The 12,009-nt window shown below is 48.5% G+C and overlaps 1 protein-coding gene across 1 annotated transcript in view; it reads right to left on the bottom strand.

Moving 5' to 3' along the window:
• Window positions 1-3,623: 3,623 nt before the first annotated feature.
• Window positions 3,624-12,009, bottom strand: part of Tll2 (tolloid like 2) — a 114,997-nt gene continuing 106,611 nt past the window's right edge. Inside the window, exons 18-20 of the mRNA XM_040741877.1 lie at window positions 10,312-10,525; window positions 8,047-8,297; window positions 3,624-6,684 (exon numbers count right to left, since the gene is read on the bottom strand). Of these exons, the coding sequence (XP_040597811.1) occupies window positions 6,550-6,684; window positions 8,047-8,297; window positions 10,312-10,525 (600 nt within the window). The 3' untranslated portion in view covers window positions 3,624-6,549. The remainder of the gene's footprint in view (window positions 6,685-8,046; window positions 8,298-10,311; window positions 10,526-12,009) is intronic.

Raw genomic sequence — 12,009 nt, 5'->3', positions numbered from 1 at the left:
CTTGCAGAGGTCTGGAGTTCAGTTCTTAGCATTTCCTTTAGACAGCTCACAATACTGAAACTACAGTTCCACTACAGTTCCAGGGGATCCTATGCCTTCTTCTGACCTCTGTGGACACTGACACACAGCACACAGCACACTCGTGTGTGTGTGTGTGCACTCACACACACATAGACACAGATGCAGTGAAATAAATATTTTTTCAAGGACAAATAGACGGAGGTTGACCCCCAGCTGACAGGCATCACACTAAACACACTCCCATCTGTGACATGGGTATCAGCAGAAGGCATGGCTGCATGAGAGGCGCTGAGAGCACTTTGTGTGAGGCAGGGCTGTGGCTACCACAGTGGACAACACACCAGTGGTCCATGCCAGCCTCCAGCTTTCTGTCCTTGCATCTTGAGTGCTAGTCTCTTCGAGCTGAGGCTGCTTTCAATAGCTTATGATTTCTGTCATGAGTTTGCTTCTTAAAATAGTGAGTTGTAGGGCTGGAGAGATAGCTCAGTCTGTAGAGTGCCTGCCAAGTACTGAAGGGAGGGGGAGGCAGGGAGAGGTGATTCCCTACCTCCCTGGAACTCACTGGCCGGCCGGCCTAGCTCAACTGATCAACCCCAGATTCAGTTAAGAGACTCCCCCTCAAAAACTAAGGTGCAGAGGGATAGAGGAGGTCAACACCACATCAACATTGACCTCTAGCCTCCACACACGCGCACACACACACACACACACACACACACAAGAACATGCACCGCATACATACAAGCACACAAAAATAGTGAGCTACTAAGAAAAAAGAACTGTAATAAATAGTCTGATCACTTCATCAAAGCCACCAAGAGCGGACACTAGTGTGAGGTAAAGAGAAGAAACGCTGAAGTGGTCGGCAGGGCTGGAGCAGGCCTGGTGGGACACAGACCTGTAGGCGTGGCATACGGGCACACTCCAGCTTGGTGTGCGCTGAGCATCTCAGGCTGGTGTGAACACAGGCGTAGACCGCAGGCCAGGCGAGCACGCAGAGCAGTTTCACGTGACACTGGCGGACCTGGAGTGTCTTCCATTAGGAAGGCTTTCATCCCATCTGCATACTCAATCCCATAGGTGCTTAGAACATTTTCCAGTGCCAAGACCCTACATTCAGAGGCTCTGATTCCAATAACCAGTCAGGTCAGGGTGTTTCCAAGATGCTAATGAATAGTGAGGGGCGACAGTCACTGTTGTCATCAGTCACCTGAAATGTGCCAGGCAATGGATCCCTGTACTGGACAAGACCTGTGTGGCCTCTGTTTCTGGAGCTTCCAGTTCCCAAGGTGACAGTTGTAGATAGACTTATTTTGAGCTACCCAAATAATGACACAGAGATTTATTATTAATTATGAAATCTTGATTTTAGCTTAGGTTTGTCCCCAGCTAGCTTTTTTTTTTTTCGTGTTTGGAGACATGGTTTCTCTGTATTGTTTTGGAGGCTGTTGATCCAGCCTGGCCTCGAACTCATAGAGATCCGCTTGCCTCTGCCTCCCGAGTGCTGGGATTAAAGGCGTGCGCCACCACCACCCGGCTCCCAGCTAGCTTTTATAACTTAAATTAACCAATTTCTATTCATCACCTTTCTGCCATGTGGCTCATTATCTCTCCTCCATTCTGTATGCACAATCCCTCCGAGTCTCCCTGACTTAATCCCACACATCTCAGATTCTTCCCAAGTTTCCCTCTCCCTGGAAGTCCCATCTACTCTCTTCTGCCTAGCTATTGGCTATTCTGCTCTTTATTAAACCAATCAGAAGGTGCCTTTGGTAGAGACACATCTTCACAGTTTATAAAAGAATTATCCTGCAACACACAGTGACTGTCTAAACTAAATGGAATGGTATTTCGAAGTCACAGAGTCAACACAGTGAGACCTGAACGCAAAGCCACAGCTGCCTCTGAAGGAGCTGAGAGCACTTACCCAGCCTCCACTGTAGACTGGATGGTTAATCAACACACCAGTTCCACACCAGGCAGCTCTATTGTCTTGTAAGACATAGAATTATAGGTGAACACGAGAACTTTACCAACAGCCTTGGCCGGTGTCCTGTAGACTGGCTATGGATGCACAAGGCCACCGGGAACCTTGCTGAATCTTTCCATAATATACTCACAGGTCCCCAACTCTGTCTCTGATGGGCATGCCATTTCTTTGGAAGAATGGCTGGCGCCTTCAGGTAAGTGTTGCTTCACCCTAAATGTCTTGCATCAATCATTATGGATGGGATGTAGTGAAGCCTGCAGGGAGGAGACAGTCAAGGAACAGGGCTCTGGAGACAGTGGGGTTGCTCCTGAGGTCCCAACAACAGGGGTCCCTGACAGTCCTCCCCAGATGTTCTTAGAAAAGTGTGCTCTGAAATGTCTTCGGCCTTTTGCTGACTGATCAAGACTCTCTTTCCAGAAGGAGGACCTGCTTGGTCTGGAGTGAGTCACATGCTACAGAAGACTGCATGGTGCTCTCCCCAGTGCAGGTCCCTTCAATGTCCAGAGGTGGATTTGCAAAATGCACTTGAATGCGTTCGACCAAGGAAAGAAAATGAGCGAGGCCAGCAGCCCCCGGGAGTACAGACGCTCCTTATTTACAAGGCAGTCATGCCCAGCAGTCCTGCTATAAGCTGGAAATAGCATAATTCAAAAACTGATGGAACACATCCAACCCTCTGAACCTCACAGCTTAGTAACACTAGTATAGTGTTATTTTGCTGCCACTTGTGACCACATGGCGCCATGAGAGATGATCGTACCACATATTGCTTGCATGGTTAAAAATGAAAACTGAAAATTTGGAAGCATGGGTTCTACTAAGTGCAAATCATTTTGGCACCATTGTAAAGGTTTTATTTCCACAACTGTTCAGTTCAACCATTTTATGTTTGGGGCTTGAACATTTATATTTTCCAGTATTTAGATTTGGACACACCTACTCACACCAGTGATTACTTAGGTAAGAGTTTGGTCATTTTAAAAAAGCTGTCCCTGTCTAAATGCTAAGTGGCTGCCTAGGTTGAGAGAATTCCATATGCTGGGCATCTCATAAACAACAAGGTAGGTGTGTGTGTGTATGTTTCTGGGACCTGCCAAGTCCAAGGTCAAGGTTCCAGCAATGTTGCTGTGTGATAAGCGTCCATGTCTGGTTCACAGACAGCTACGTCCTTGCTTTGCTCTCAATGGTGACAGAGAAAGGGAGCTGTCATTCCTCAAAGGCTCACCCCCTAATATCATCACACCGGGGGGCCAGAGTTTCACTGTGACCCTGTGTGACCCAAAAATACTATCGCAATGGGCTTGGTCTGGTTTTCCCAAATGTTTCCCTAAAATGACAGTAATGGAGGCTAGAGGGGCAGCTCCGCAGTTAAGAGCATTTGCTGCTCTTGAAGAGGACCTGAGTTCAGTGCCCAGCACCATTTGGTAACTCACAACTCTGTGTAATTCCAGTTCCAGAGAACCGTATGCCTTCTTCTGACCTCTGGGGATACCAGGTAAATACATAGTACACATACATACATGCAGGCAAACACTCAAACCAAAAATAAAAACAAATACATTTTTAAAAAGCCCAATGCTGTCTGAACGGTAACAGAAACCCAGAACACAGAGCAAATCCACATTCTTTAATGAAACATCATTTTTAGACAAGGACTACCATCTCCCCATGTTCTTGCCACCTGACATTTTACATGAAATGTACAGTTACTTTTAAAAAATACCCTTATATGTATAGATAACACTTGTCTTTAAAAAAAAGAACCTTTTTAGATTTGGGGGGTTTCTGATCAAAAGTTTGATCACAATCTGCAAAACAAACTTTAAAAACATCTATGGCTGCTAAGGGACCATCTCCTCCCAAACTCCATGAACAATACCAAGAACTCTAAAAAGCAGCAAAGGGGCCACACTGATGGCATGTTCTGTGCTTAGAGAATTATGTCAACAGGCTGAGCAGTTTATGAATATCATGACTGCATAGAGGGAACACAGAGAGGAACTTTAGGGAAAACTGAATCCATCCACAGCCTCATCTCAGTGGGTTGGAGTTTCCACCCTGGGGCACAGGTTCTAGCTTCTAATTCAGAGTACTCTAGAATTTGAGCTTGGAGACCCAAATTCCAAATATTTCCTTAGATCATTTGCCCCAGATGCAGTTCTTGGGTCTTAGAGCCCAAGAACCCACAGGCTTGGTCCCAGATAAAAGGGAAGGTCAACCAAAGGACTATCCTCGAGCCCCTTTATCCATACACACCCAGGGACAGTTGCAGAAAGGCCCCTGAGCAATTGGGAGGGCCAAAGTGGGGGCACCTGTGTCTTTCTGCGGAGTGGACTGTTCTTGGAAGCCAGCCTGTGGTTCTCTGCAGGACTGTGTCATGTGTGAATTCCTGTGGTGTCAGCTTCCAGAGAAGGGGCCCCCAGCAGCCCTTGTTGAATCAGAGGCTGTCTTCTGGGAATGTGTCACAGGCCTAAATAAGGGTGCCCATAAGAGCCTCATTGTTGTAAGCTGGCTGCTGCTGAAGCTGTGTGCTTCTGAAAAGATTCACACTAAGAGAATTATCAGTGTGTCACCAGGGTGACAACCCTATCTCTCCCTGCCTCCTATTTTCATTGGAATTTGTCAATCTTATTTAGATTTCTAAAGGTTAAAACACAGAATTTTTATCTCTGTGGAGTGAGGTTGGTGACAGATACCTTATGTATCATGATTCCTGTCCCACCCTTGACAGACAAAATAAGACAAAAATAAAACCTACACACACACACACACACACACACACACACACACACACACACACACACAAGCGCACCAGAGAAATGGGATTTACAAGAACAATGGGACAAGCTGTGTCTTTTGCCATATAAAGCTCTCCCTGGGTGGGTATGCCAGCAATCAGGCCATGAGGATGGAGGCCAAGCCTCAGTTCAGGGCCAAGAGAAGCTGGAAGAAATCTCAGTTTTTAAGGGGGAGGGGTAATGTGTGGGGCCAGCACCGGAGTCTGATGATAAACCACAGTCAGTGAGTTGGCACTGTCACACTGCCCTGATTAAGGCTTTGATAGCTGATCCTTATATACATACATAGATACATATACACAGACATATATTATTATCAATAATAACACTTGCATTTTTTAAAAACAAATACTCCCATGCATTTCTCTTCCTTTCTTTGTACCATTCTAGCTTTTGCTCCCAGCAGTCATTTCCGTTGGCTGTCATTCTCTGGTTAGTATACTGTGATCTTCTTACAAAAGGAAAACCTTCAACTCTCACAAACACTTTGTTTAAGGTGATGGTCCATCACAAAGGAATTCTGGTGCTTGGGAGCTACACCATCTCTAACAGAAACACTCTCCTGTGCCGCCCTGTGTTCACCACCAACCCAACAGGACTTGCGGTTATGTAAACATTATTTTAAAATTATTTCAACATAAATGCTCTTATAAAGCTAACATACCACAGCTTTTAGCTCAAAATGCCCAGAGATGCCTTAATGAAATGCCATTCAAAACTACCTTACTATTTCAATTATACTTTGAGGTGCTAAATTATGTAAACATCACCTTCTACACTTCTCTAGAACAAGTACCAGACTGTTGAGAATTCTTCGTGCAAGTTGATGGCCACACCCTGCTTAATTGCAGCAAAGTTGCCAACGCACTCTTTAACCTGTCTGGTGATGTGAAGTGTGCCACAGACCGACTTGTTCCAGATGACGGTGACTCTCACGTAACTTGGAATTACTAGTTTTCACCTAGCGAGACCTGAATTGTTCCTGAGATGACCTGGCAAGTCTTGCAGATGCCGTGGGAACCCCAGCACAGGTGGCCTCCTCTGAGCCTCTGAGTGTCATCTCAGCGGGGGGAGCTCACTAGTGAGGGTTCTGCTGGGAGTGACCACGGATTCTCTCTCATGAATGGAGGCTAATGACAGGAGCACCCTAGACGAGGCAAGGTAGCCAGCGACAGGGAAAGGCTTGAGGTCTTCCAACTCCACAACGCTGGTTCCCAGGCTAAACCTCCTCTCTGTGCACCAGGACGCCTCTTTAACTCTTGCGTCAATAGTCTTGGGTTTCCTGGACTCTGGAAGAACTAAGTAAAAACTTTCTGCCCCACTGTCACAACTCAGCCACTGCTAAGATTTTATCCTTGATAAAAGAAGGCAGCCAAGTTATCAGGATAGGCTCATGCTGCCGGTCACCTATGGAAGCCTGTCCAGAGTGGAGGAAGGGGTAGCCCAGGCTGGCCTTTTGCCCCATAGGAGCAAAGGGCTGGAGAAAAAGTGTGAAGAAGCACACTTGTTTGTCACTAGTGTCAAATTTTAACCTCCGTTAGAGGCTGCAATTGCTAACACTGCAGCTAGAACCAATGGGATTCTTTTTCTTCCTGTTGGCCGAAGGAATGTGCTTTCACCCGGATATATGGTTTCAAGGATGTGGTGTGGGTTTTTGTTGTTGAAAAAAATACTGTACACTGTGGGCTGCTTGTTCACAGGTGTTTAAAATATAGTCTCTGTCTTCCCAGAACCTTGGTACTATTTCCTCATGTGCAAGGCATCCTGGAACTTGGTGCTGGTGTATCGGGCATGAAAGCCTTTTTTGTTGATGGTGTCATCTGTGTAGAATCGGATCATCAGCGAATCCCCTGCAGAGTAGATTTCCTCTAAAGGCTGGGGAAAAGAAAAAGGAAAGCTAGATTTTAGGTCAGTCTGTTATTGTTGGAATTCAGAGGAGAGTGTACTGAGATGTTGCCCAAGGATGGCCATGGCTGCCATGAGGTCACCAGAAGCTCTGATGGACACCCAAGCAGGCTCCTCCTTGGGCCCCGCTTTACAAAGTTGAGCATAGACACAAAGTACATTCAGCACCTATGTGTTACAGGGCACGGGGGGGGGGGACTGGCACTGTGCAAACTTCACAAGTGTGTAATAAGGCAGTACTGACTCCGTTTTACACCTGTGGAACCTGAGAATCAAGTTCACATAGGTCAGCAGGACCCACACTCAAGTCTTTCTGGTTATGAAGTTTGTTCTGTGTATCTCCTGCTCTGTGTGTTCTAACACTGTGATGTATCTGCCAGGAAACCTGAAGGGAAGGCCATTCATTGTTCAGGTCTACGTTCTGTCATGGCCAGCAAGTGGGTGGAGCTGCTACATTAGCCAGGAGACTTCCACCAGGCAGTCTGGAATGGGGTTACAGCCAGATGCCAAGGTCACTGCCTGCCAGAACCTAGGGATGCCAAAGGGGATTTCCTGCTAATTAAGATCTCTAAGGGGCTCCTCTCCATGGACTCCTTGGTTTCAGAAATTTTATCAAAGGCAGTGAGTGCTTCAGGTGGTCTCATTTGGTTGTCCTTTCTTTTGAGGAGGACAAGGAATGACAGAAGGATAACCATTCAAAAACATGAACACAAGGCTGAATGTCTGTTTTTCACCAGGAGCAGGGGTGATTCCAAAATGATTTGCATAAGCCCAGGCAACAGCAAAGACGTGCGAGCCATCAGCAGAGACAAGGGTTGAAGCCCAGGACAGATGGTGTGTCGTGTGGTGTGCTAGGGAGTGGCCAGAACACTGTCTTCACTGGCTCCAATGCACCCACCGAGCACAGACTACATGTCCACCCTGAGTCAGGTGGTGCTGGAGACACAGTGAGTCCAGGAAGTGAGTAATAAAGAGAAAGGTAATAACCTTGACCATAAACATTGTGTTTATACCAAGAATGATTTGTAATCCTCATAGACACTTGGCTTTGCTTATGGTAAGAACCGTGAACATAGTGAATATATACAAACACGATGAATTAATAAAACCCAAAGGCCAAATAAAAGTGAGAGTCAGGACTCAAAAACAGAGGCATCATCAGCTGACGATGTCCTTTGTGTCACTGGAAGGGCCCTGGCTGCTTCCCGACCTGTCTCAGTGGAATCTTTTCCACTTTGCCACAGCAAAATGGACTGCTGGCCTCGACTCACGGTGGCGGGATTCTGTCCAGGTGTGACATCGGGAGGTAGCCTGGGCATCCCTCAGACTCACCCCTGAGCCACAGAAGCGGCCGAGCCTGGGTGCCGAGCTGTCGTAACCGTCGTAGGCCTCCATGTAGTCATAGCCACAGTCTGCCTCTTCCTCCACCTCAAAGGTCTGGAATACCAGCTCCACGCCATAGCCATCCTCTGCCACTATCACCCAGTCACAGCGGGCCTGGCTCGGGTAGTTGTTGTCCCCAAACTGGGCATGAGAATAGAGCTCTTTGGTTTGCACTTCAGCCTTTAGCCTGCCCCCACACTCTGCAGCAGAGAGATAGCAAAGACTCACTTTTTCACTCGGTACCCAGAGTCTGGGCATCAGCCCATTGCTTCCCATCGGCTTCTCTGAAGCCCCGGGCATACCTTGTAACCTCGCCATGCCACTGCATTAGGAGTAAGCAGAGGCCAGTAGTGCAGAGGGCAGCGCTCCCGGGGCATGCAAATGGGCCCAAGAATGCGGCGGGGGGGGGGAAGAAGCCAACTGATCTGACTGCTCCAAGTCTTGGAGGTACTGGAAGCAGAAAGGGCTCCTACCGGCGGTAATTTATGATGTCTGACAGTAGAGGGCGATGAAAGCATATCAGAACTGCATCTGAGCCCAACAGCACAGAAACCTCCGTTTTTTGCTGGAAGGTCTTTCTATGAATGCGGGGGGGGCTGGAGGGAGGAGTGGGGGTGGGGATGCAGAGCTACTTCTGGTGTGGATTGTGGACTAGTTCTTAACATCCCAGCTGGAGTGCTTAACCTGGGTTGGCCCGGCCCTGGACAACTGAGTCCTTACTCTTGTCTTTACTCTGGCTACAGTCTCTTCATGTCTGACCTGCCTTGTGTCATTTGATGAGCACAGAGAGGGCAGGATGTCTCCTTCCCCACCTGCTGCACCACCCCCACCCCACCACCCCAGGGATCTGTCACTCCTGGGTTCAACTGTTGGAAACACCCACAGTCAGTGGGAGATTAAGCACCTCCTCCTGCCCATTCTCCCATTTGCTTTCTGGGCTGGAGTGACTATATATCCTTGGATTCTCAAACTCTGCCCTGTCTCTTGAGGTGTCCCCATGCTCTACGAACCCTGATGTAAATAGTCTTTTTATTTATTAAATTCTGCAAATATTTTTCAAGTATGCTCCAACCTCCCTCGGAGACCCTAACCCATCCAGCGCACCTATGTTCTATTTTACTTTATTCTGTGTGTATGGATGCTCTGTCTGTGTATGTATGTGCTATAGTGTCTGTGAACGCCAGAAGAGGGTACTGGATCCCCTGAAACTGGAGTTACGACAGTTGTGAGCCACCATGCGGCTGCTAGGAATCAAACTCAGGTCCTCTGCAAGAGTAGCCAGTGCTCTTAACCACTAAGCTCTCTCTCTCTGACCCAGAGCACCCACATTCTATTCTGTCTGCAGGGACAAGAGGGTGAAGTCACTCATCTGGGACCTTAAACTCCTGTGGAGGAGGTATAGATCCTCAAAAGGCTGCAGAAGGTCTCAGGAAGTGTGGGGGTATCTGCCTAAGCAGGGAAGGCTAGACTGATTGGACATGGGAACTGCCATTGTTTTCTGCCTCTGGCTTAAGGGGGCAGAGGAAAGGGGACAGGGACTATTAAAAAGAGCCACAGTGGGAAGGGGGCTGCTGAAAAGAACGGCTGTGTCCCATGATCATGACCCCCTGCTCAGTACCACAGACAAAAGCCTCCGGCAGGTTCTTTGGCAGCCCCTAGCTCTGCCACAAGGAAATGCCAGGATCATTGAGGGCCTGCACTCCTCTGCAGGGTTAAGCCTGAAATGGCAGAGCAGAGTCTACTTCTTACTGGCTTTCTTATTTAGCAGTATAGATAAGTTAGAAGCATACACATCCTCTTCCAAAGGACCAGGCAGAGCTACTGACATTGGAGAGCCAGGGAGAAAAAGAAAACATGACAGGGAACAGCAGCATTTCCCAGAAGTGGCCCCCTGGGGTACAATGGCTGCTCTCCACCACTCAGCCCTCAGACCTTTGCACATCACAGGCCAGCAAGGTGGCACAGACATTTTCAAAGGGAGCAATGGAGGGAAAGGGGAAGATGGGGGGACAGCACCAACCAAGTGTTGCCCACAGCCAATTCTGTCAACCTCAGACATCAAAGGAGAACAGCTTTCCGCCAACGGCAGCTGCTGATGCTCCTTTTGACGGGGACCTTTGAGGATGCCCCTCTCCTCACCCCACCCTGGCAGACAGACCCAAGGTGGTCCTGCACCAGCTATGAGCCCGTGAGGTGCTCAGCCGCGGCCCGCACCTGTGCTGTGCATAGCCTGGAAGCCTTTTCTCTGCACCGAGGCGTCTGAGTAAAACCTGAGAAACAGGCTGCTGCCCGTAGCCACCACAGGATCTGGCTTCTTGCTGCCACAAAAGCGGCCGAGGACGGGGGCCAGGCTGTCCGTGCCATCGTACAGTTCCAGGTGGTCATAGGCGCATTCCTGGTGTTGCTCAATCTCAAACTCACTGAATGTCTGGAGATGGGAGAGCAGAAAGTGAGGAAAGGATCTGGCATTGAGAAGGGGAGGGACAAGGAAGGGCACACAGGACCTGGAGGTGTCTGTCTACCAGCTTTGCGGGGATGCCCACTGTTGCCACGATGATGCAACATCCAGTCCCAGAGCTGAGCTACCAACTGCCCAGCGCTACTTCTTCACATCCCCTCTAATGCTAGAAGGGACCGGGCGCTCACCCTTGCCGGCAGCAGTGCTACGGGCTTTACACAAGTTCCCTCATTCAATCTTTGAAACCCTGTCCCATGCGCAATCCCTGCAAGATGTCAGGTGGTTTGTGCAGGGTCCTCACTGGCGGAGCCGGTGTGAAACCTGGCATCTGTGGCTTCAGACACACTGCTGTTAGCCTGTGCACACTACCATACACTTGGAATTCCAGTGGCTTTGAGCAGGGCCACACTGTGATGCCATTATCCTCAAAGCGGCTGGCATTCACTGTTTTTTTCCATGCCAATAAATTATGGGAACTTTCTCACTTAAATTCTAATGAAGTTATAGAGATCAATTATTACCCCCAGTGAGCAGAAGAGGAAACTGAGTCATAAAGACCCTAACTGGAGTGAGAATTGAATAGGACCCAGAGACAATCTTCTCCAGTCCACACTATTAACCATAACCATAACCAGATTCTTTTGTCTTTTTTTTTTTAATCCTGTCCCTCACTGAAGACTGTCCCCAGTTGTTGGCCTGGGGAGCTGGGCATTTCAATCCATGGCTACGGTCTGCCTGTGGCGTCAAGGTGAGCTGAGAGTATGAGGTGAAGGCTTGGACCAAAGGGCAGAGTAGGAAGGGGCACACTGTTTGTATGTGCAAGCGTCACACTCTAGTCAGTCAACATACCCACCAACCATGTTCCGAGGAAACGCCTTTTCCAGACTAATTCTTGTGTGCACACAGCTAGGTTAAGGCATCCCATTCTTCAGGCCCCACCCCAGGGCGCGCTGTCCTTCATGATCACCAGGAATAAATGTGACTCACAGACTTATATGCACACACATACGTAGGAACACACACACACACACACACACACACACCCCTCAGACTGTTGAGATAAGCAAGAAGGACTTTATGAATGACAGACTGATGATGCAGGGAGGGGAGAAGAGAACAGAGATAGACATGGCGATTTGTAGGTGAGAGCGCCAGGGAGTTTCCTGCTGCACAGGATACATTAATGGACTCCCAAGGCATCATGGGTACAGAAGGGACCCCAGACCGCAGGGCATGCTCCTTGGGCAGCACCTGTACATGGCATGCACTGCCTATGGAGAAACTGCTTTCTTCTGCCTGGGCCCCTCCGAGCAGTGTGGAATCTACGTGAGGGTGAGTTAAGGAGTAAGGGCCTTTGAGAGGCCACCTTTGTTCCAGACTGCCACCTGCCGAAAACATCACAAATTTCTAGAGTGGGAATAAGGGACCTGAGAGCTTGTGACCTTCCTCTGCCA

The sequence above is a fragment of the Mesocricetus auratus genome, unplaced genomic scaffold (genome assembly GCF_017639785.1).
Source record: "Mesocricetus auratus isolate SY011 unplaced genomic scaffold, BCM_Maur_2.0 Super-Scaffold_4256, whole genome shotgun sequence".
NCBI lineage: Eukaryota > Metazoa > Chordata > Mammalia > Rodentia > Cricetidae > Mesocricetus > Mesocricetus auratus.
This window is presented reverse-complemented; position numbering and strand designations above follow the sequence as displayed.